General features: G+C 41.1%; 1 protein-coding gene across 1 annotated transcript; it reads right to left on the bottom strand.

Annotated features, from left to right (window-relative positions):
- Positions 1-5,373: 5,373 nt before the first annotated feature.
- On the bottom strand, positions 5,374-26,522 carry LOC116317848 (E3 ubiquitin-protein ligase MARCHF6-like). Its single transcript, XM_031736731.2, has 26 exons — positions 26,267-26,522; positions 25,142-25,241; positions 24,436-24,509; positions 24,176-24,319; positions 23,933-24,005; positions 22,742-22,922; positions 21,959-22,202; positions 20,955-21,016; positions 20,104-20,136; positions 19,722-19,773; positions 19,530-19,588; positions 19,357-19,437; positions 18,792-18,860; positions 18,574-18,648; positions 18,210-18,344; positions 18,002-18,121; positions 15,574-15,674; positions 14,849-14,986; positions 14,457-14,649; positions 14,302-14,371; positions 14,016-14,197; positions 13,773-13,907; positions 13,411-13,500; positions 13,115-13,247; positions 9,895-10,030; positions 5,374-9,102 (listed from the first exon to the last, which is right to left on the bottom strand). Exons 1-26 carry the CDS (start codon positions 26,283-26,285, stop codon positions 9,018-9,020), a joined length of 2,784 nt encoding a protein of 927 aa, XP_031592591.1. The 5' UTR covers positions 26,286-26,522; the 3' UTR covers positions 5,374-9,017.
- Between the last annotated feature and the right edge of the window lie 120 nt (positions 26,523-26,642).

Here is a 26,642-nt window from a genome sequence, read left to right as displayed (position 1 = left end):
ATACTCAGTCTTACTAATTCTGACTCCTCCAGCCACTCCATTCTCTTGAACCTTTGAACCTTTACCTTGTTCCTCCGTTATTAGCACCATTTAAATCCTCCTCCGTCCAAAACACTCTTAGAAAATCCTTGTGGGAGCCAGAAGAAGTCTAGGAATTCTCAATTACCTTGGAGTCCATTGGCTCTCTGAAATATGATGATTCCTTCTACCCCCCAGGAAACTCAATCCTGCCAGTTTCTCGACTTCCATCAGTTTTTTGCTGTGTTGGATTTCCCAAATGAACAAGGACAATCCTTTATCACTACTGATAAATCTTTGTCAGTGCCAAAGAGGTTAGGATTCCCGAAGACTCCAAAATGCTGTGTCATCAAAGGCTTGATCATGTGCATGATCAGTCACTCTGGACTGTTAGTGATGGAAAAAAAGAGTAAAGCAGAATAAAGCATCCTAATCTTTCTCTGATGATATTGTCAAATTTCCATTTTCAAAAAAAGTCAGAGAGAATTTTGAAATGCACGAAAGCCACCTCGCTTCTCCGTGTGACTCTTTGCAAAGGCGCCACCAGCCCCGTTCATCAGATTGTATGATCATTGTACTGGAAATCCAACATGCAGCTTGAATTTTCCAAGTCTCGGTTAGAAGTTAAAGCTGAAGTTGTCTTTGTGAAAGCAGAAGAACAGGCGCGGTCGTATTGGTTCAAAACTGACACGGCTGAGCAGTTAATCCCGTGTTTGCTCACGGGGGAACACTGGGTTTTCTTTGATGATCACCAGCAATGGGATTGGGAGAGAGATTCTGTTGAAGTACTGCGTGGTAATCCAATTAGATTTCTCTCTAGCTCTAGCCATTTGGTTACATTTACCTCCCCAGAAACTTTCGAACGAAGACGTTTGAACGTCTTCTGCTTCAACACAATAAACTAAAACTGAGAAGCACAAGTAGAAAGGACTGTTGAAACTCAATAATTTTGACAATTAGGTTTCTTCTTAATAGAACAAAATAAGCATTACTCTTTTATTTCCACAAGAAAAGCTATTGAAAGCACGCAAAACAAACCATATGGAAAATAAATGCAGCAGATGTTTCACCTAAAATAAAACACCCCAGTGTCACAAGTGCAGCTGGTCAAGCTGACGCCACCTCCCCCACCTCTGCTCTCAACGTCTTCTGCACTTAACACTGCCAGCTTAAATTGGATTTCTCAGCCACATGATCTCATTTGTATACAGGGTACTTTGGAAGGACTGGAATCACTTGGACCTAAAAGAGTTTAAGAATGTCACCTTCAACAACATCTAAGCTACAGCCTAGTTTGTTACAATACACTTTATTCACATCACCTTGTGATACCAGCATTCTCTGGATAAAGACATTATCTCTGACAAAGGAGAAAAGTGTATCAAAAATAGCATTACAGGAGGTAAGTTAAAGAAAATCTCAACGTCTAGAGGTGGTTGTTAAGTTATAGGCTTGGTTTTGTAAGTCATGTGATCCAAGCCATTTCTTTCGGTTTTGCACCACCATGGCCATATCATTTTACATGAATGCAAAATAACATGCTAAATAACTACAATAACATTTTGTGCACATATTTCTATGCAGTGTGTCGTAGTAACGTTGACCTTCACTACTAACTGTGTTAAAATTGCACATGATACACGTGTTTACTAAGCATACTGATTAGCATGCATTTTGATATGGCTGTGAACTTTTTTAAAATTTCGTTTAATTTTGTTAATCCAAAACTTTTCTTATCAGCAGTTGTAAGTGGCTGGAAATATCAACGAGTTAACGGCTGAAAAATTGCCATTTAGCTAGCTCTTGTACACTTATAGTAACCTCTTCCACAGCATGTCTTTATCCTGTCTTCCTTCTCTCTCCCCAACCGGTCGCAGCAGATGGCCCCGCCCCTCCCTGAGCCTGGTTCTGCCGGAGGTTTCTTCCTGTTAAAAGGGAGTTTTTCCTTCCCACTGTCACCAAAGTGCTTGCTCATAGGGGGTCATATGATTGTTGGGTTTTTCTCTGTATGTATTATTGTAGGGTCTACTTTACAATATAAATCGCTGTATAAATAAAATTGAATTGAACTGAATTGAATTGATAAACAAAGAAATAAACACAAAATTATACCACACAGTGAAACGTCTTTTGTTAAATTTTGTTTATTTGCTCCCATGACCAGTTTGTAGATCAGTATACTTGCTTACAATCTGGGCATCTGTATCAGACAGCTTGGGATTAATTGCAAGTAGTCCAGTCTTTGCCAAGTAGGTTACAGTACCTCAGGCATGTAACATTATTAGCTATTATTAGGATAAAGTTTAGGCAGCTGAAATTCTTTCAGGCACAGGAACATTAATCTGTACCTGTTAAATCCATCTGTTAACTGTTGTTAATTTCCAATGAGCACAATACTTTTTTTTTCTCCAAGTCTGAAATTATTGTTATGCAAAGTAGAAATCTGTCAGAGAAACCTTACCTCTTTACACTTGTTTTCTGCCTGAAGTCTGAAGGTTTTACAATAGAGCAGAAAAGGAAATGCTTTTTTTGACAGCGCTAATCTCTTCTGAACCACAGCCGCTTACTCCATGATTTAATCGGCATGAAAACGTTGATCCCATTGTGCTTGTTAAAAAATGAAGCACAGGTTGGGAAAATCAGATTTAGCTTGACAGCAGAGATCAGGTTTCCGCTGCATATGCTCCTAATCTGTATTTGGGCTAACTGTTAAGACTGTGCATTAGCACAAAGGTAATTGGATTTGGCAGAAATAACCCCATATCCTATTTTGAAGCTGTTTTTTTCCCCAGACATCATTCCAGTTTGGAATTAGACTGCTCTGAACCGCTGACACTCACATATGTGATTGATGTTGTTTTAATTATGAAATAAATTTATGTGAATAAATATTTAGAACACCTGCATGTTTCCACAAAGTAGCAACATGAAACGTGCAGGGTACTTATTTAAAAAACATATAACATGACTTAGCCATCCCTCTGATTGGAACAAGGGTTTCTTCAGCAGTGAGTCTTCGTACTTCCAAAATATGGATATGAATTCTAACATAACATTACCACATGGGAGGCCACAAGCCTGCATACTCCTTGTGCCCAGATAAATGGGGAGGGTTGTGTTAGGGAGGGCATCTGGCATAAAATCTTTGCCAAACCAAACATGCGGATGAAGAAGAATGAGATTTCCATACCAGATCGGTTGGGGCTCGGGTTAACGATCGTCACTATAGTGCCGGTGGAAACTGTTGGCCAAAGACAAAGGAAGAGGGGAGGGAAAGGTGTGTTTGGAGGCAACACGAGAGAAGGAAAAGCAGGAGTGAGGAGGTGATTGTGGGGACTGAGTCTGGTTTTGCCAGAAGTTTCTGTTAAAAGTTTTTCCTTCCCACTGTCACCAAGTCTCATCTGATTGTTGGGGTTTTTCTCTGGATATTTGTAAGGCTCTTTAAATTGCAATTTAAAGAGCCTTCAGGTGACTGTTGTGAGTTGGCACTAAAAAAATCTAAATGAAATTAATTGGTTTTTCCAGTGCCTTTAACACCATCCAATCACTTTTGCTAAATGAGAAGCTGCTCAGGATCAGTGACAGCACTTCAGCTGTCTCCTGTTTCACAAGGCTGAAACCATCATTGGTCAGAATTTGGATGCGTTTGAGTCTTTTCAGGGAAAGGAGGTCACTGAACAAACTGCTCTCCATCATGGACAACCCATCTCTCCCACTCCACACTACTGAGGCAGGACAGCTCACTGCCATAAAGAACCCTTCAGGAAATCATTCCTACTGTTCTCCAAGAAACTGTACAGTAACTCTTCAGTCTGCGATGGGTGAAGACACCTGTTAGGTATCAGATTCCACAAATATTTCTGTATTATACCTTCGACCCCACCACCTGGCCGGGCCGTTCTATGTGGAGTTTGCTTGTTTTCCCTGGATTTGCATGAGTGCTCTCTGGTGCTCTGTCTTCCTCCCAGTGTTTAAAGACATGCAGTTTGTGGGTTAAGTTCAATGGTAAATCTAAATTGGCTGTGAGTGTGAATGGGTGTCTTTCTCTCTGTGTTAGCCCTGTGTTTGGTTGGCAAGGTGTATCCAGCCTCTCACCCTATGGTAGCTGGGATACAGTCCAGCGACCCTGAGAAGTGGACGAAAATAGACGGATATTATTTAAAAATGCAATTTGCAAAACCTCAGTCTTAGTTTTTAATCTTAAGTTAAAAAAAAATACAAAATGTGAAAGTTTAATAACACAGACTTTAGACTGGGTGCTCTCTCACAGTCTAAGGCTCTCACATTTGGCTTTGGCACTTAAACTGTTTATGCTACTGCTGTAAAACCAGTAATTGCCCTTGTGGGATCTCTTTCTCTCCATTTATGAAGGACAGCACAGGTTGAAAAGGTTGGAGAGGGAAGTCTGAGATGATCTGGACACCTGAGGAGGGATAGTGGAAAGCAGATAGTCGGACAATAGGTGTTCAATATGGATTGGCGAAACGGGAGGAAAAGGAAAAACAAAAAACAAACTAGTATTTATACAGTAAATATGAAGGAGGGCAGGAAGAGGGTTGGTATGACAGTATGATGCTAAAGATAGGGTAACTATATTTGATTCTTCAAATTTCAATATCGATCTGATACAAATGAAATACCAGTGTTGGTACTGATACGATTTGGGCCTAAGGGTACACCTTTCACCATCTCACAATGCTGTGATTGCAGCCATTCCCCAACTCTCTGTGAATGGTACTCATGGCCATTGATCAGTGGTTGTTGATCAATAGTCATGAGAATTTGCATAATCATGATGAAGGAACTGACCTCCCAGCCCATTGTTCCTTCAGTGGTTTTTAGTTTCAGTTATTATGCAAATGTACTGTTTATAAGATTGCAGGTTTCCCCAGTCAGCTGAGACTGAAGAAGTCACCTGGATGAGTGACGAAACATTTCTCCCACTGAAAACGCTTCGTCCAGATGAACAGAATAAACCTTTGGAGAGATACTGATACTTGGACCAATCTGCCCACTTCAAATATCTACATGTGTATTAAGATGTACTGGTAGGTCCTCATTATTCCAGATCATGGCAGTCCATAGCTGGACTTCTTTTAGGTTCTCAAACACATTTCACCTCACATCGGGAAGGGTCATTCGGCTTTTAACTGCCATTCACACCTTGACCCCTGTGATCTCTAGACCTCAAACACATCCCGGCCTGTCTGGGCCTGTTGGCAGTGCGACAACTTTAACACCTATTGGAAAAAGAGGTTAAGTGTCTTTAAGGACTTCACATGTAGCTTGGATCCCAGACTAAACATTTGTTTAAAGGAGACATTGGCCACAACTTGAAGAAACAGCAGTCTTGAGGAATCTTTTCAAGCATTTATTATGTTTCATATGACTGAACCAACAATCAGTAGAGCTTTAAGTATATACCTTTATGTTACAGTACATGCCACTGCCTTTTTCCACATATAAAAATAGAAATTATTTCTTCTAAAAATTCAACACTAAAATTCAAAGTGTCCACCTCAGTTGAAAGACTAAAAAGGTCACTTTATAGCATCATATATTTATATAAGTTGAGCACTCCACACAGCAGTAGCACTACAGCTAAAGTAGCACTAAAGTTAATGTCATTCACAATCGATAGAAAAGCAGTTTGTACTTATTACACTAATAATTCAGTGTTGGGGAAAACCTATGATTTAAGTAAAAGCTACTGTATACAGTCAGATACGGACACATTTCAGTCTCATTGGGGCTAAAATAAATGGAGCTAGCATGACTGTGTTACAGTGGGTTCTGAAATGATTGTAAAGTGTGGTACAAGGTGCAAAACATTAAAACATTTGCATAAAAAAATAAGTAGTTAGCAAATCAAGTCGCTTAAAATGGTACAAATGATTCTTTTGAGATTTTAAACATCAGAATTCGTTTTATGTTCTCATTAGAAACAAAAATGATTCAGAAAATAGCCGGAGCTCGTTTCACTCAGTGAAAATAAATCTTTTCTAAAACCCAATTGTCTGCTTTCGTTCTGGACTGGATCTACACTTATGACACATCACAACTCTGCCATGTGAAAGGAGAAACGCTGGGCAGCATAGCAAACAATGTGGTCACACAAGTAAGACAGTGGGAGGACAAATCTCAGACAATGACTTTTCCACATGCACAGTGAGTATAGCTATTTGTAGAAAGTGAAATGTGACTCTGGGGAAACGATTCTTCACATTTAGGACACAAGTTACATGAGAATACCTCCTACAGTCTTCAGACGTCCCTGCACTTAGTCAACACGTATAGTGATCTAAGAAAATACAAGGAGATCACATGGAACATGTTGGCTTTTTCATAAAAGAGTCATTTTTTGTGACTTGTTCCAGTTTGTGAAACTGAAAAATTGTACATTTAATTTATTAATCAGTCATTAACCTTTACAGGTGCAGTGGGTGGCGTCTGTTGCCATTTGACTTAAAGCTAACAGTCTCACTACTCTCTGACTTTACTGTGGTATCAATGTTCTCATGAAACCAGCCCATCAAAGAATGTTCAACTATTCCTTAAAATTGCAAACCAGTTTCACAGAAATACAAAATAAAAATCAGCATCATGCAGGTGTCATTCAAACTTCTCATTTCAATTTAAGACAGTTTCTTTGCAGTACTTATGCTGGTTTACAGATACAGTCTGCTCATTTCATGCATGCCTATACTAAGTATGCAGGACACAAGAACAACCAGAGGTGAATGTTAGTGTTACATAATCGAGGACGAGCCACCTTCTGAAATCTTCTTCCAGCTTCCTGCTATTCAAGGCTTATTTTCAATTAACAGTGAATTTCTTACATGAGAATGGAGAGAATAATCCGTTCACCCTCTGAAATCACCTTAAGGACCTGTGAGCAGGTGAAGATGTGAATGCGGGTCAGTTTCAGCTCATTTCTTCTCTCCTCTTCTGCCAGAGAAGCTAGCATATTCATCATGTGCCCGGAAAGAAAACAAAACAAAACCCCTCTTTTACTTCACCACAAACTGCTCTACCTAATGTTAGCTATGCAACAGCAACACCTGGAAGTCTTAATAATATTTAGTAACAGCTAAGCTAAAAACTACTTTGTAGGTTAACTCATTTTAAATTAGGGATGCAGAAAACTCTCAGCTCCGTCAAAGCTCGTCTCAGTAACCTAAAAGATGTGGAACCTACACCCTCACTTGTGCTGTGAAGAGTTTTTCCGTAAACAGACGACACTGTCTTTAACCAACTCTCACTCCGCGGTGCACTAACCAACAGGAGCATGGAGCACAATTGTAGGGACGCTGCAGTGATGGGCCAAAAAACTAAAAATCTATGGATACACCATTCAGCAATTTCTGCTGCAGTGACAGTCAATTGGCCGAGCTGCACCTGTCTCTCAGTGGAGACACTAAACACATCAGACATTGCAACGAGCCCATCTCCATCTACCTTACAGAAATAGACAAAAGTTTAATGTGAAGCCAGCGTTAGGGTGTTACTTGGTAACTAAATTGATTAAATGTGCTACGTCATGACCTGACTGAGCTTAGCAAGTCACAGCAATTACATGATTAATCAGAGCAAGTAAATCAGGAAGTAAATAAAGCACCGACACAAGCTGGCTCTGTGTGAGGGGTGCTCGAGTTTTCCAGTTCACTTCATTAGTCATGTTTCTTATTTTATACAGCTGATTTTCAGGTTAGTGTGAGTAGCTGATTAGCAGCACTGCCAGCTCTGTCATCTCCAAGTCCCTCTAAGAGTGATGTACTAAAAACAAACAAAAACAACAACAACAAAAAAACCCCCCAAAACACAACAGCCAGTCCACATTAAGCTGGGAAGAACATTTTGCCTCCAGTTATGTCCCACTTTCTCTACTGAAACCCTTTCCTCCAATCAGGCTGCAGGGTGGGTAAATGTAAAAAAGCCCAGTCCAGGGTTTTAGCATAAAGAAATGCAGTCACATCACTTGCAAAGCAGCCGGTGGCAGCCATGGTGTAAACAGTTTGCCCGCATGTCATCCTCTGCTCATCGATGGAAGCATTTGCAGAAATGAGCTCAAACACCTGCGGTGCTCCCGTGCCGTTTGGGTGTGAAAAACATTTAAAATTTAATGGAGAGAGCTGAAAACTCATTTGTTCTGTGCTGTGACTTTTTCTATTCTCAGGTTTAGACCCTCTCCTTTCTAGAAGGTGAATTTGCTTCATTTTAAAAATCAGACTGATGTCCAAACTTACAGGCCCATGCCTCAAAAACAAAACAAAACAAAAAAAAAGCCCGTCCTTGGCGAGTGTGGCCATAAAGAAATGCAATTTTCATTTTTCCCTCATTCTCAAAGGGTCATCTATCAGCTCACCCAAGAAATACACAAGACTAAAAAAAAAAAAAAAAAAAATCTATGAACACACACATCTAATAAAAAACACTAAAAAAGAAAAAAATACAATCACATTGCTACGTCATTCATGTCTCTCCTCATCACTACTTCATTCTGATAAAGGGAGGTGAGGAAAACTTGCTGATGCACACAGGAACAGAGAGGCATTCTTGTTGTGGTTATGCACAGGCCTAAACAAAGTGTGACCCAGACACTATTTTACAACATTCACTCAAAGGGAAGCACAGTCTGAGGTAAAAAAATCTGACTTCAACACAAAGCCTTTTAAAAACAAGTGAAATACAAATGAAAACTTCAGCTGCGTTGGACATGAACGTTTACCAGGATGGACAGTTGACGAGTTTCAGTCACGCTGACAGCTTCTGCAGGTTTGATGATCAGGCTCCGTCTGCCTTCCATCTCTAACCTGTCCCTGCGACTGCGGTGTGTGGGGCCGAATTAAAGGACTCGGCTGCACTGCTTACAGGCTGCGTTTGAAGCCGACAGCCGAGCAGGAAGAAAATAAAAGCGGTTTCACCGCAATATGTTGATGGTGGCTACTGGTGGTGGGCTAGTGTGAGTGCCCTCCACTGATCCCACAACCCGGTTGAGTCTATGAGGAGGTGCTGTAGGAGGACGAGGACACGCTCCTGCCTGCCTTACGTTCATAGTTCACCAGTCGCTGTCCAACCAGGTACCTGCAGGAGTGATGGGAACAGTTAGCTAGTCAGTGGTGTGCCCTTCCATGCTGCTCTTTAAATTGTTTGCAAAGCTAACAAATAAGCTAAGATCTTTCCTCGTATTCCCACTGCAGAGCTACAACTGCACTAACATGCTAGTAGGGACAGCCCTGGAAGCTGTGCCGACATTTTACACTTTATGTTGAAATATTTTAGACAAAATAAAAAAAATAAACCATTATAAAATATATTTTTATGGCGACTTTAAAGTAAAAGGTTTGACCTGAAGACCGACGGCCTCCATTTGTGGTTCGTGTAAGATTGTTTGCAGACAGGTGGCATGCAGGACAGCGGAAATCTGCTCACAACAAAAGCGATCGCAGGGAGGTTTTATGTGCAGTCCTGTGTACGTCTTTGAGACCGATTTCATCTAACGACAGCAAGCAACGTCCCACGACCACTTGCCAATGTTCATTTTTCTGTAGCGAAAAGTGGTTTCTATGGTTACCAGTGGTAACCAGTCTCCAAGCCAATGTGACTGAGGCCTTAAAAGTTGTCTTCTTGGAAAACAAACTCCAGTGTCGCTCACACCTCCCCTCCTCTCTCCTTCAGAATTACTGATCAGCTCTTTAGTGCGTGAACATGCATCAATGAATCCAAACATAACCAAACCTTTTTCCTGTCAATATTTGACAAACTTGAATGGAATCGTGTTTCCACACCAAGGTTCCGCTACTGGAGTTTCTCTGAATCCTACTGAAACACCGAGCCCCCCCCGCCCCCGTGTAAAAAAGTATCACCACTACTCACTTGTCATTTTTGATGTGTTCATAGAGGCGTTTGAACTGTCGTATCTGAAACGACAGGATGGCCAACAGGATGAAGACCATCAGCAGGAACGGATAGATTCTCCTCTCCACAAGTGTCTGCATCTCTGGCTGTACTCCTACATACAGAGAGAGAGAGAACAAGCAGTGAAACAGGAGCTGCTCTGTTTGGGTCGTCTTTAGGAACTGATGGGCTATAAGAGAGAGAGAGAGCGCAGGTAAGTGCCAGAGAGCAAGTCATTTAAAATTTGTCAAGAGTAAACGTTGAGGAAAGACTAAACCAATCAGCTGCTTAGAGAACAGCAAAAAGTTTATTCCCAGGAGAGGGCTGGGAATTCTTAATTGACTGGTTGTTTAAATGCATGTGTTGTCTGTGTGAACATCAGAAATCCCTGTTTAAACCACAGCTACCTTTAATAGGCTTTGCATAAAAAGCAGATTTTAAATGCACCCTGTCTAAATTAGTGAGGATCTGCTGGTACCCTGGCCTCTGTGCCTGAATTTTGATCCGTTTCTAATTTAATCAACAACCAACAGGATTCATTTTCATCCGCACCCTCGCCCCACCAAACACCAACACACACACACACACACACACACACACACACACACACACACACACACACACACACACACACACACACACACACACACACACACACACACACACACACACACACACACACACACACACACACACACACACACACACACACACACACGTCAGATTGTTAAACAAGACCAAAGTTGCAGAGTCTCAGTCTGCTCCAAATTATCAGTATCAGTCATTTTCCTCTTCTTGGCTCTGAATGATGTGATTTCAGGTTCGGGTGTGGCAGCCAAAAGTTGCGTTAAAGGGAGAGGCCTTAAAGGAAGAAGAGTTAGAAGGGCTCATTTCAGACTAGAGGATGAACTGAGGGGCTACACTAAAGCTGTCCCTCTGATGTACTCATAAGTTAAATAAAGGTCATCTTAAACTGTGAATCATCTACAGCTACTCTAGTGGAGTCCAAGAATGAGTATAATAGGTCTACTTTATGGATCACTGCTGTTTTAAATGCTAATATATCTAGGACAGTTCATTACTAATAAACATAATTATGATTTTATGATTAAATTACACAATTTGCCCATAAGTTCATTTTCTTGTATTACAGAGAATTACAAGAAATACCACATAATGTAAACATAAACAAAGAAACCTGTTCATCTGTACTGCACAGATTGACTGTAAAGGTTTTGGCTGTTCCCTTTAGAAGCCCCCACTCTGCTTCCATCTACCCAGCATCCTCATCTGTCACACCAACCCTCTGTGTTTCCTCCTTAATTACATCCATGAAACTTATGAGTTCTTCCCTTATTCCTTCATCTAGTACAGGGGTGGGGGAACTCCAGGCCTCTGGGGCCGGTGTCCTGCAGGTTTTAGATGGGTCCTTGATACAACACAGCTGATTTAAATGGCTAAATTACCTCCTCAACATGTCTTGAAGTTCTCCAGAAACCAGGTAATGAACTAATCATTTGATTCAGGTGTGTTGACTCAGGGTCATATCTAAAACCTGCAGGACACCGGCCCTGTGATGAAAATTGTCTCACTACCAGGGTTTTGTAAACCTTCCCTTTCACCAGGGGTGCCCAATCCCAGTCCTCGAGAGCTACTGCCCTGCAGCTTTTAGATGTGTCCTTGTTCCAGCACACCTGAATCAAATGAATGGCTCGTTATCAGGCCTTTGCCAGACTTGATGGCATGCCGAATTGGTAATCCAACTATTTGATTCAGCTGTGTTGGAGTAGGGATGCATCTAAAAGCTGCAGGACAGTAGCTCTCGAGGACTGGGATTGGGCACCCCTGCCTTTCACTCTTGCTGCCATCCTTCTGTCACAAATCACCCCTCACATTCGTCTGCACCCTCTCCACCCTGCCTGCAGTGTTCTGCACCGTCCATTGCTTTGTATTGATTTGGACTGACTTCAGTTATTCTGAAATCTTCTACCTTCCCATTTTCACAGTCTATGCATTTTGCATCTCCAAAACTGAAGAAGTCACTTGGATGAGTGACGAAACGTTTCTCCCACAAAACGCTACGTCCAGATGAACAGATTCAACTTTTGGAGATTTACTTTCCTGGATGATTGAGAATGCATCAAGATATGCATTTTGCACTTCTCTCCCTCCACCCGTTCCCTACTCTCAGTACAGATCACAATGTTGTCTGCAAACATAGTCCCTCAAATCCATCTGTAACTCCTACCACACACTTTACCACTGAATTGCTGTCCTCATGTACTGCACCACCCTCATGCAGTACCACAGTTCCTCTCTTGGCACCTTATCATATGCTTTCTCTGGAAACGCAAAGACACAGTGTAACTTCTGACCTTCTCTGTACTTCTCCAGCAACGCTTTCAAACCAAACAGCACACCTGTAACGCTCTTTCTCAGCATGAAGCCATACTCCTGCTTCTTAACCCAGCTTCAGCATCTCTTTCCCACAGCCTCACGGTGTGGCTCATCAACTTGATTCCTCTTTAGTTACTACAGCTGTGCACATCAGCCTTGTTCTTGAAAGAAAAAAAAAAAAAAAAAAAATATCGGGACAAGTACACGTCTCCATTCTTCAGGGTTCCTCTCACTCTCCAAGATTGTGTTTATCTGTTCTTTTTTTTTTTTTTAAAAAGAAAAAGAACCCCCTCCAGTGGTTTTGGTCTCCCTCTCCCTGTACTCTTTCCATCTGCATCCCGAATTATCCTGACCTGCTGCTTGATCGATCTAGCTTGCTTCCTCTGACTAGCCAGTCGATGCAAGTGCTTTTCTCTTTCCTTAGTGTCCAGCTTGACATAACCCACTATAAGCCTTTTCCTTTGTCACCTCATTCTCAATGCAATGCTCCCATTTACTTTGTTCAATTCCCTGAGTTTCACACTTTATTCATCACAAACCACTTCCTTTGAACACGTTTGTGTAGTAGATTCTCGCCACACACCATCTTGCAGTCTCCCAACACAGCTGATATTAAAATCTTAGATAAGGGGTATTATATTTTCATTAGGCCATCTTTCATCAGGCCAAGGAAAACTTGACAAGAAACACGAATATGCAGAAATCAGTCCTCTAACCACTAAAAAGTGATCTTTGTTGTGTACACTAAGGTACAAGAATATCCATACATCCCTGAGAGACACAGACGTTTCAAGCAACATACCTAACAGTGGTGTTACACCTTTAGAGACTGTGTAGGGCAAACAAAGACACAGCAGCAGCACACAGATGACTGGGGCAGCCAGCCTACGCACAATGAAATGGAGGTCAATATTTCTGATACCGTTAGCATACACCTGCAGGAAGGAAGGAGAGAGGGAGATTAGTTCCTTCATCCCAGTGTGGGAAAACAGGATTTTATCAGTTTGATGATACTGACATTTTTGCACATTTCTCATTTGCATTGTTTAAGTGTTTATTCTTTATTTTGTCTGCAACTTTGAAGAATGCAAGACTGACCTGCTCAATAACAGTTTTAAGCCACCACTGAGGGCCCATCAGTGTTATAGCAGCGATGATTTTAGCATGAAGCACACCCAACGCCCAGTCCTGTCACACAAAGAAGCAGTCAGTACATAACCAGGACACAAAGACACCATCGCAGAATGTCATCGTGCTTCTAATGTTGACATGCCAACATCCTCAAAACGGACACAAGGTGTTGATTTGTTGTTATGATTCGTTTAACATCACAAGCAGCATTAACAAGAAAATTAAATGGTTGAGAAGAATAAAAATAATGCAGTGACTAAATCCAAAAAGTAACAATTTAGTTCACCATTTAGAAATTAATTCACATTTTCTTAGCTAAGTGTTCCTACCTGCCAGGGGTAGAAGAGGGGCGTCTGGTCTAGTGGCACTCTGAGAGGAGCAACAATGACCAGCTCAAACAGCAGACCCAAGAGCAGAGGAATTACCGCAGCTAACAGCAGGGCTACCACCACCGTCTTAAGGATCTGTTCCCATCAGGACATCACACCCAATCCATAAATCAGAATACAACTTGCCACAGAACAGCTGAGAAATGATATATTTGCAGTCGGCTGGATGGAAATCCACATTACCATGAGCGTCCACTCGTGGACTTTGAGCATGATGACCGTCCGTCCCTGTGGCATCCAAGACAGCAACACTGTGGCAGCTCGAATAGACAGCCAGCAGACGTATAGACCGCTGGCTGCTGTGTACAGCTCATGAACCATGGCGCTGCCCATCCAGAAGGACATCAGCCAACGACCCACAAACACTGAGAGAGAAGGAGGACAAGGTGGAGGGGGAAAAAAATGACTAGCTGAGAACTAGGGCAGAAGAGATCATGTACACGAGATAATTTGCCTGCTTGTGTCTTACCTGGCAGTGTGAGGCAGATCAGACTTGCTAATAACAGTGTGAAACACATGAAGACAACCAACAGAATGATCTGAACAAGAGGAAACACAAAACAGTTAACATTCCATATGAGCAGAGGCTTCAAAAGTGACAGGACTCTTGCGATGAGCACCCACCTTTAGGGGGAAGTTGATGGGCCGGTGGTACGGCTGGAAACCAACGGGGCCACCCTGCTGCAGAATAGCCTGATGGGCAGCGTGAAGCCCTTCCCCGAGGCCCGGGATCCGGTGGTTGTTAACACGACCGGGATGGTTATTTTGTTGGTTGTCATCTTCTTCATGGTCTCCCAGCAGGTAGGAGTGAAGATCACTGTGGGAGAGTCATTTGAGCAAATGCATTCTTTTATTACTGTGTATGAGACTGAGGACTAAAACACACACACTGTGGTCTCTTTGTTTCATTTCTCCAAATTACCACAGCCGAAGGTCATCATAAAAAGTCAAATTGGTGCTTAAATGCTTCAGATTTAAATTGGCAGTGTGTGCGAGTGTGTGCATCTCCAGCCTACAGCACATATCCAGCTGTGAATGTCCAGGCGTGGATGAGGCGCTTGAGCCACTGGCGAGTGTGACCCTGCTCCAACAGTGCTGGCAGAACCACCTGAAGCAGCAGCAGCTCCAACGACAGCTCGCTGACCGGGGCGTCACTGCAGAGGAAGAACACAAACCAAACTCATTTCACTTCACAATGTACACATCACGACCTATGAGCAGTCCATTTTCTACAGATTTCCCATTTCCACAGTTTAAGTGCTTTAAAGACAAAGATAATGTGGTATTTTAAATTATGTCAAGCGCTAGATTCTAAATCATGTTCTTGAAAATGTAACTGAATTATACAGTTTCTTTAATATAGTTAATTAAAGTAGGAACCGCAGTTAAAACTAAACTACAATTTTCATCACAGTTTTTATGTTATGTTGGACGTCTAAGACACTGCTCCTCAATTCAGACTGACTCATGATTATCGTATCCATTATGATTAGACCGCAGTCATTAAGATTATCACAGTACATTTTAAAAGATGACATTTATCAGATCAAAGGCGTTATTGTAATAAAATTTTATCCAACATTTTGCTGTTAGAATATTTGGTATGCAGAACAGAACATGGTTGACTGCAAGTAGCACCCAGGGGTATTTTACAGTGACTTAGGAAAAAAAACAAAACAGGTAAACTCTGCAGCTTGGGTCATCATTAGTTTTCAGAATTTCAAATGTTTACTCTGTGTACCTATAAAGCATGACGTTGTAGGGAAGAAAGTTTGGGAAGAGCAGCTTAATGATTCTGATAGGAAGCCAAAGCATCAGGAGAACAATGGAGCCAAACACCACCTGAAAATGTGCACACACACAGATTTACATATCATTTTGTTGCTGTTTGTAAGTCAACAACACCGTTAAATCATCAAATTTCAGAATGGAAGAGGGATCATTTAAAGAAAAAAAGAAAGAAGTGCATTCAAGTGTGCACAAATGTCTTATGAGAAAACATCTTATGACAGTTTGATTGCAGAGTCAGTTCAACCAAACATTAGGAGTGTTGAGATGAATGGATACAGTAAAGAGATTTTAAAGTCAGGCATTCAACTGACTACACTTTAAACTCAGAAATAATGTCAAACTCTGAATCTCAGTTCCTGTGAGTCTCTTAGTAATTTGTACCATTCCTACACAGAGAGAAATGTCAGGACTACTGTGTACAACACTGCCCGACATGTTTACACAACATTAGCAGCTTACAAAATGTGCTCAGATAACATAAATGCCTGCAACGCCACACACTTTCCTAATATTTTAACAAGTTGATGTGTGCTAACAGTAAAAGAAGAGCAGCTCTCTATAAATGAAGTCATGTTGTGTGTCATAACCAGGTGTATGTGCCTATACACATTCAGTAAAAGTGGCATTAGAATTAATATGATGCTGTAGCAAGCAATGCCCGGTCTGCATCAGCTCAGTAAAAAGATTATCCTCTTTGAGGTCAAGCCAAGAAGTATGCTGCTGCTTCATCACTGCATTAGTTATGCTTTTCTGGGATAAACCTGTATGTGAAACAGTGGAAATAATCAACATTGTTGAGTAATTTTTTTTTTTTTTTTTTTTTTTTTTTTTTTTTTGCCACGCTCCCTAAACCCTGAAAGGTTTGAAAACTTTGAGAATGCAGAGTGGCTGGTTTATTTGTGCAGATCAAGAGAATATTTATTTCCATAAATGCAACGGAAATAAATCCAAATTTCATTTGCTCAAAGTACTGAGAAAAGAAACAATCTGCTAACTTGAATGAATTAGTCTGAAAGGAACTGGGCTGAAATTCATGTAAAGAGCTGAACTGAATGTAACTGTGTGTGCATTGGAGCTGTGGCAGTAATGAAGAGTGAATATTCAAAAACAGATGGAGAGAGACAGACTTGCTTCTGATAAGTACAATGTCAACTGACAGAATAGACATGAGTAGGGCTGCACAATTAATCATTAGAAAATCGCAATCTCAATTCATACTTATGTGCGATCTCATTTCCAAATGACAACGATTTAAAAAAAAGAAAAGAAAAAAAAAAGATGATTGTTGTACCGCATTTTGATCCGGGACATAATCTGCATGAAAACCATCGCTCACTCTTCCTGCTCAACAAATGACAATGGCGGAGCCTTATACCACATGATACAGAAGCCAGCTTCCTGCTAAAATTGGCAGGGAAAAAACAACGGAGAGCACGTGAGAGATGACGAAGCGGTAAAGGCCAAGAAAGTGACAAGAGAAAATCCGTCCCGGTCAACCACCCAAACATCAATAACGGGAACCTTATACAGTGCTTCCCCATACCCGTCAAACTCCCGCAGGCACAAAGAAATTACAGAGGCTATCACTTACCACCTGGCTAAAGATATGGCTCCCATCAACACTGTGCAAAACGAGGGATTTAGGAAAATGATCAACACCCTAGACAAACGCTACACAGTGCCGTCCGGCAACTATTTTTCAAATGTTGCACTACCTGCTCTATACACACAGTGTCGAGCAAGGGTGGAGACGGAATTACAAGCAGTACAACATTTTGCAGCAACGACAAAATGTGAGACATTTATTGTTTTTATGTTCATTTATTGTTTTTATGTTCAGTCTCAACTGTTACGAAGTTGGTGTGCAGTTAATAAGTGCAATAAATATTTATCTTGTCCAACAAACAAGATTCCACTCAACTTCACTGTATTAAGATGACAGGGAGGCAGAAATCTCACAAACTTAAAAATGCACAAAGCACTTTGTTTTCATTTCCCTACAGCAAATATTTATCTAGCCATCCCTATGCTTGTATATGCGCTCATACACATTTCTTCTTTTTTCAGAGACTAAATGTAAATCTGATTGTTGTTCAATTCAATTTAATTTATATAGCACCAAATCACAACAACGGTCGCCTCAAGGCGCTTTATATTGTAAGGTAGACCCTACAATAACACATTCAAAGAAAAACCCAACAAACATATGGCCCCCTATGAGCAAGCACTTTGGCGACAGTGGGAAGGAAAAACTCCCTTTTAACAGGAAGAAACCTGTAGTATAACCAGGCTCAGGAAGGGGCGGGGCCATCTGCTGCGACTGGTTGATGTTCAGTCACGCTTCAGGTTAAACGTAAATTGGAGAATGTTTGACTGACCACAGAGAGTATGAACCTCCGCAGGTGTCTATAGATGGGCAGATGGATCATCTCTTGGACTGGGTTAAAGTCTGGATCGTTCAGGTTTCTCAAGAACCACAGCACACCTGGCCGGAGCACCTGCACACAGCATGAGGGAAATCTCTCATTTTTTCAGAAAACATTGTTTGAGAGTTTTCCATGTCACTGTCTGTAACAGCCCACTTGCCTCTCTGAGCAAAAGGATGAAGGAGGCGAAGTAGAAGACATAGACCATACCGACCAGCCAGTGGAGGAACATGGTGGTGCCAGGAGCAGAGTCAAAGCTCTGCTCCCTGTCCTTCAGAGTGGCATCAAACATCTCCTGCGATAGATAAAGGAAAAGGTGTTTAAAATCTGACCTGCTATAAAGCAGTTTTTAGGAATTGCAGCATTTTGAGCATTTCACAATTTAACATTGTTTTTCCTTCTTGATCAAGTTGCTGCACACGCCGTCATCGTGAGTGCAATCAGTGTGTTTGGCTAGTCATTAAAAGGCAGCATGCGGCTGTATCAACAGGATGAGCTGAGCTAACTCTGCATGTTTGTCTTACCAGTGAACAAATGTCGAGCCACCAGCCGCAAATAAGTGGGAACAAGCCTATCTCCATGGCAACCAGCAGGGACACCTGCAACATAGAAAACACTTGCAATATAGCTTCTGTTTACATGTAATCATAATTTCACTAATTATTGTTTCAGCTGAAAGCTTTGCTATTTAGACAAACAGAAAACCAAAACCAACACAGAGTGCTGCAGCGCTCTAGTTTACCTTGACAACAATGTAGCAGACACCCAGCAGGCGTCTGGACCTCTGGAACTTCACTAATGAAGCCAGGGCCTAAAAGAGGGGCAGTTAAGGACTCACAGAAAGTTTGACAACCTGCACTTCTTAATCAGCACTATGAAACAAAGCCTTATCTGAGATACAAACAGCTGTTATGCCTTCAAGCTAAAGAAGATCAATAGTTTCTCTTAAGGTTTTTTGGGACCATGCTTAAAAGATGGCCTTAAGACCAAAAACATCTCCAGATATTCACAGAAGTCCTACTGTAGCCCCCCTCTCCATTTTGTGACATTTTAGGTTGCATATATCCAAAAATATAGGACATTCATCAGGATTTGTAGTTACCCTATAACATGTAGAAGTTAGATTATATTTATGTTATAGGACAATACATTTGATGATGATTTAAATAAGTGGATAAGTTAAGAACTTATAGCAAAAATATTTTAAATAACTGGACAAATTGTCCTTGCAGCAAACATTACCAAGTGATAAATCAACTACACTCTTGGTGTTTAAGATTCAAATACATGTATTATGTCAAGGATACATGGCAGACAATAAGGGCTCCAGCCAGGAGGATGTACCCCAGTATGGTAGTGATGAGGCCGTCAAAGTGTGACGCTTTGATCTACAGCCAAACACAAGAAATTCCATCAGTGCAGGTCAAACTCATGGTACAGTACAGTGTTCAAAGTGTAGACATGTGTCCTCAGCACTTACATAGTCTTCAAAACCAAGTCCAACCACTGAGAAGTGACCAATGTGATATGGGCAAAATGCTAGAGGGAAATACAGAGGCTGTATTAGAAGTGTTAAGAATGAAAGAAAGAACCCATGACTCTCTCATAATGTACTCCTCATATCATCATCATCATCATCATTATCAAGTTACTCAAATGTACTGGGACTCACCAAAGACCAGAATGAAGAGTGTGTTGAGAGACACCACCCAAAACACATGTTCCTATAGCGGACACAAAACAGAACTCCAGCTTTCACTTTATCAAAAAAGTTAGTTTAACTAAATTTCAAAATGATTATTTCTAACTTTTAAAGGCAACTGCTACAGATCAAGTCAGCTCCATCATTATCCTGAACACCTTCCAACAAGATCAGGTGGCTGCGCATTATTCTGTATTATTTTTAGTGATTTTAAAGGCTTTAAAGTGGTTTGAAAAACAAACAATGAATCAATCATTAATCTACACTGAATGACTAATTTTGGCAGAGAACATTTTAAACAGTGTGTGAAATAGTGTCAGAATGTAAATATGAAAGAAAGATTTAGAATTACCAAGAAAACTAGGGAACCATCCAGCCCCAGCATCTGGAACATAAACACAAAGTACCGTAAATCCCAGACTACAGAGCGCACCTGATTAAAAGCCGCATGCTCTAATTGTAGAAAGAAAATCAATTTTGTACTTGTACAGGCCGCACCGGATTTTAAGCCGTATGCGTTTCACTTGTAATATGAGATATTTACACAGAAATATTACACGTGAGGATTTTTAACGTTTAATTTAATCCATAAGGTAACATAAACGTTATGGTAACATACAAAAATACATACTGCAAATGCTTTTTTTCCTCGAACAGCGCCTGTAACACGGCTACCTCTCAGTATACGTACGTATCAGTAACACACAAATTACGTTGCTTATGGTTTTTTTACGGAACAGTGCACAAACAACATTACAATGTCTCCTAACAACCAATAAAAATATATACCGTATATATACTACTTATCATTTTGATTGGTCTACTGTTAACAGGCAAAATGTTTTTGGCCATATGAAAAAAAAAAAATGCATTAGCCGCACGTCAGTATAAGCCGCAGTGTTCACAGTGTGGGAAAAAATAGCGGCTTATGACCCGAAAACTATGGTACTTGTTAGAGTCACCATTTGAGACCAGTCAACACATGAATTCAGGCTAATTAAAAAATATAATAATAGTAATGATAATAATAAATAATAATCTAAAACAGCCCTTAACAGGTGCAGTTTCAGACTTGTACATTTCCACATTAAACAGAGGATGAACATTTTCACTGTCATAAATGCTTTCAGCTTAAGTGCTACCCTACTTACACTCACATGGCTTTACAGAGCACAAAAGAGAAGAAGAAAAATAGATTCCTACTCTCTCCCAGGTCAGCTCCTCTGCTGCACGGTCCCACTCCAGTGCATTCCAGTTCAAATCTTCTACAAAGGAGAACAGACCAGAGAAACACTAAGAAACAACAGAAACAGTGAACCCTTTTCCTTCCCTTATTACACAAGTACATAGTGCTGAAGGGCTGGACTTTATCTTTAAAGTCATACCCAGACACTTTTGGAAACCCTTCCAGTGTGCATCATCATGTGTAGTAAAGGTAGTCCACGCACATGTTTTAAAAATATGATGAAGATAAAAAGGTGGCTACCATGCACTCGGGATACTGAACAGAATTCAGCTGGAGAAATCTGAAGTAGTAAAAGTGCTGACTTGTCCCCAAAGAGGAAACATGCTGCTGAAAAAGGAAGCAGCCAATCATATTGTTTCTCTGACACACATGTACAGTAGAGGTTGGCACATCTGGTCCCCATTGTAGTTAACATGTAAACAAATACAACTTTTTTAACTTTCCTAGTTTACTGTAACTCTAATGCAAATTAGCTTTGCATTTATTCAGTGCAGAGAGGCTGAATGTACTGACACCCTGGATTTAGTGGTTACTGAAGCTGTGAGGATCTGTATCAGAAGTATAACCTGCAGAGAAAAAACAAAACAGAAACCCATTTTGAAGCTTTAGGGCAAAGACAAATATCTAAAGCTGGTTTTATTAGATCTAGCCTGCAGCTTTTATGTCCCTGTGACCACAAAAATCAATACTGAGGCTCTCTCCATATATTTAGATAAGGGCTTACAAAAAACAACAACAAAAAAACCCAAACCAAACCAAAACCCAAAGGCCTTCCAAGGACTTTGTAAGATTTAGTACACGTCAGGCTTCTTACTGAAGGCTTTTCAAACATTACTGATTCAAAGCCACAAACGTCCAGAACCATTCTCATCTGTCAAGAAATGGTAACAGTGCAACAGCAGAACAGCGAGTGTTTAAAACGAACACATTAAAAATAACGTTCCGAAAAATGCTCGCCTACCTTGTCCTCCATTATTGGCATCAGCAGCATCCTCCTCCCTCCCTTCCTCATCCTCTTCTTCCTCGTCGTCATCCTCCCCTTCGTCATCATCGTCTTCATCATCATCCAGTTCTGCCTCATCATGGTCGCCAGCTTCGTGCGCGTTGGCAGGCGCCAGCCCATCTGGACCAAGCTCTGCAGGATTCTGGGCAGCTTCAGCATCTGCAGGATCCTGAGCATTGGCTGCAGCGTTACCGCCCACACCCTGTGAATATAATGAAAGACATGACAGTTCATTAATAAAACCTGCTGAAAGTTAATAAAGTAATTTTGTGCTTATGTAAGCTCAGTATTTGAAAAACAGAAAGAGTATTTTAATCAAACTCCTGCCTTGGGGTCACTTTGGAGTTTATACCACTAATGTTTGGGATACAAAATGTAATTCATCAATCCATTGTTATCACATTAAATATTCACAGGGAGCTTTGAACACCATTAACGGGCTACTGTGTGAGAACGGGACACATGTACAACCCGAAAACACAACACCTTCGGCCAAATCTGTCTGCTGCTGTCAGAGATTATAAAATGTCTGATTGTAAATAGAAATTGTTTTGAGAGTTAACTAGCAAACCTGAGGCAATCTTTTACAAATATGAGTCTGTCGCTATGTCAACCATGTCAGAGTAATGGTAAACTGTAGCAGGAAGCTAACAGAATTCAGGAAGTCTTTATCAGCCCCACTCTTGCTCCGATTTAAAGAGGAGGGAAAAATGAATTAAAACAAAAACAAACAAAACTCACCTGATTAGCTGGTGCAGGGCCGTTGGGCTGATTAGGAACCAGCGGGGGTTGATTTTGCTCTAACCACTGAGGAGCGCCTCCATGCACAATCTGCTCTCTGAGCCACACCAGGCTGATGAAGGCACATAGTGTGCATGTGACCACAAAACAGCCTTGGAGGCAGTCAGCAAGCAGATTTTGCCTGTGAGAAGGAGACACTGCATCATTTTTCAAAAACCACTCAGATTATTTAAGTAACACTATTTCTGCCACTGATGAGATTTTGCAACCATTACAAAGAAGCATTTGACTGCCACTGACGAGATATTGTGTTGTTGGGATTTTGGAGGACTGCAGAGCAGCATGTTTGCATTGGACAAAACCAGTTCCCCGTTTGCTGTCTGTTCATGGACATGTAGATGGACACATTTGGAGGACGAAAATTACACATAAGTTTGAAAACAAGCAAAGATGCAGCACTGTGAACAGAGAGAAGAGCAGCACTTTTCCACACAGCAGAGCTAATTAGCATGCACGCTACAAAGCAGAGAAAATGTCAGTGCCCACGAAGAGGTCATCACAAGCCAAAATAGGATTTTGTCTTGTGATGGTGCCTAGACCAACTGAGACAGATTTAGGGGACTTAGTGGAAAATATATTGAGGTTCAGAATCTGCACCTTAAAAATGTTGTTGACATCATTTAACGACTGAATCTTTGAACGCATTTCAACAAGAAATTTAACAGACTGTCTGCAGCCTGCATTTAAAGAGCGACTTTATGGATGAGGAAATGAAATAAAGTGTCAATCAGCTGGTTCTGGTGCAGCAGGAGGGAAGGAGTCTGAGATAAACTCAGAAGTAACAGTCTTTCTGGAACAGAAATGTATAATTTCCCATGATCTCTGGGTTATTCAGAGCTGCTAGTGACAGTAGTTCAGCTTGATTGAGAGACAGAGGAGAAATAAAAGAAAAGGGTACGTTTCATGAACAACATTCGGGTCACAACTAATCCAAATGAAGAAATGTGAAACATGCCATGCACTCTTCTGATAGGGCTGTGAGGAACATGAGAACACAAAATAAATATGAATGTTGGGATGCACTGATTTAAACAGCAACACTGTGCAAGCCATAAAGAAAAAGTACACGACAGGACAAACGCAGCCTGACTTTATGAGAGAGGAGGCACAGAACCAAAAGCAGACACTTACGTTGAAAGCATATCTAATGGCAGGGTAAGGAGAGAGCTCACGGAGCCGGTAAATAAACACTTGTAGATACGACCTGTTGGGAACGCAGAATGAAAGCAAAATTGACGGTAAAAAAGCTTGGAAAGCTTAATAATACATTTTTAAAATCCTCTTATGTTTAGAGTAAAATTATTATTTAAATATACTGACAAACTGACAAATAATGAAAGTAATCATTAGTTGCAATTCCAAGATGTGGCTTACATGCTGTGAGCGGTACCACACCTAGCCAGGCAAAGGCCACCAGAGTGTAGTGGAACCAGTATCTGATGGCTGTTCCAATACTGGTGACCAGCCCTGCAAAGATGTCCTGCACAGGCAGGCGAGACGGCATGTCTGGAGAATAGACTGATGAGAAGAGCAAAACAGAAATAAATTGTCAGACAATAATTGGGCATTTGGAGGCACTAACAACAAATGAATGCGGTCTTAAGACACCGAATGATTTAATGAAAACAACTTACTTGGTGTAAATGCAAACCTGTGTTTGCATAATTCACAGTATTCTTTTCTACTGTGTTTCAGCCACTGCAGTAAGCTGTGAAAACAAAATGAAACAGTGAATTTACCCATATCTCACAGAGATTGCACAAGAATCTTCCTCAGTGGTCTCTGAATGTGTCCTGTGGTATCAAGGAACAAGATGTTAGCACACATCCTTAAGTCCTTAAGCAAGGTGAGTCCTCTGTGGATCACATTTGTTTTTCCAGCAAATCCTACATTAACCTTGGTAGGATTGCGATCTGGGGAATTCTGAGACCAAGTCAACACACTGAAACCTTTTTTTTCATACTTTTAAAGTGTTCCTGAACAACTTTTGCAGTATGGCAGGGCAAATTACCCCTTTTGAAAGAGGCAGCTCTAGATTGATTGATTTATTGTTTAAATAGATGGCCAAAGGAACATCCACATGAAAGGCAGATCTTGCAGCACCACAGTGTGATTGCCCCCCCCGGTCTGCAGGATAAATTCAGCTCTTTGCAAATTTTAATTGGAAATTCACATCTAGTAATTTCTGTGGACTGCACAACCACGTGCACTTGCATGTGACCAAAAACCAAAAAGAAAGGCATGTCTGCAGCATCTGCAAGCTGCACATATGGCCATGAAAAGCAAAAGAAAAGAGAAAACAATGAAGTTTGTACATGAACATCTGGCTCACTCGCATACCATTCCTGATGGATGAACTTGATGCTGCCGGTGCAAACACAAGGGTGGTAAAGGGGCTTGTCCTGGGTCCCCTCTGACCGACATACCCGGCAGATATCGGCTGTACAAAAGGCACACAGTGATAAGAATCTGCATAGCTAAAGACAGTTTGGCAGTGCTTTAAAAAAAAAAAAAAAACATATCCTGAGCCACACTAATGACACATGTGAGCCGTAATACAAAACTAATCCCTTTCTACAAAACGCTAACATTGTACATGTGTCAGCACTGAACCTGTGCATTGGATTCGTATTTACAGTGACTGTAACAGTATAGGTCAGACTAGGGCAAACTGTAAATCCTTGGATTATCAGTGTCACTGCATGACAAAAATAACATGACTATAATTAGCCCAGGAAGTAGGAGCATGACACCAGTTAGGATACCACCCTTAGCTATATATATTTATGGTATATCCTTCAGATATATGCTAGTGGCTAAAAACAATTTCATTCTCGCTCAGGGAAAATATAATGGGCTTGTTGTCTGTAAGTCCAAGTATACTATAAAATGCAGGCTTTTGGAGTATGTCGAGAGCATTCGTCATAATAACAATTTCTCTTTAGCTGAACTCGCAAAGTTGTGAATGAGCCTTGTCAAATGGTAGCCTAAATGCGCTAACCTGCCAACCTTACCAACGTAAGGTTGGCATAGCTTATTATGTCATACTGTACGGTACGCTCCCATAACGGTTTCAATGGCTCAACTTATTAGAGGTTAACTCATGACTAGATAATTTTGCGTGTGGCTTCACTGTGAATTGGACTCCCTCTATAATTTCAACGTTGTAACCACTATCCAGTGCCCATGTAATGCGTTCTCGGATTTCTGACTCCACATAGACCTGACAGCTTATAGGGTGTAAGCTAATGCCAGCTAGCTGGCTGGCTGGCTAACGCTAATTGGCTAGCGGTTTCTTTAATTCTGGCGAACCTTTGCCGAAGTTTAAGACAACGGAGCCGTGGTCGTTGCTACCAACAATAGTTAAGTGCCAATTAGGTCACATGCAAAACATGCAAAGTGAGCATGAATGGCTTTACGATTTAGCGCTAATAATTAAGGTAATCAAGTTTGGGCATTAGCTACCTTCGTCAGCGGTGTCCATCTTGGCTGGCTGCTAAAGCAGCCCTGCTCCACAGCAGTCCGGGTTTAAGCAGTCCGTGCAGCAGCGATGACCGCCGGCTATCTACATGTAAACATTTCTAGCAAGACTTTTTATTTCAGTGCCCTGTTAAGTTTGACGTCATCATGCGTTTCAAATTAAATTTAGCTTGTTTTACTTGATGGCTCATCAGCTAGCTGTACACAAAACAACAAGTGTTAATGCGATAGTTTCACCACTAGATGGCAGCTAAGCGCAACAAGCCAGTTTCCCAATTGCTCGTTTTTATTATTGCAAACGTTATAAGAGAAACTAAACTTCCTTGGGAAACAAACCTCAAACTTTTTAGAACTATTTTTG

The sequence above is a fragment of the Oreochromis aureus genome, linkage group 18 (genome assembly GCF_013358895.1).
Source record: "Oreochromis aureus strain Israel breed Guangdong linkage group 18, ZZ_aureus, whole genome shotgun sequence".
Taxonomy (NCBI): Eukaryota; Metazoa; Chordata; class Actinopteri; order Cichliformes; family Cichlidae; genus Oreochromis; species Oreochromis aureus.
Note: the sequence above shows the minus strand (reverse complement) of the source record. Positions and strands in the feature narration are given on the sequence as shown.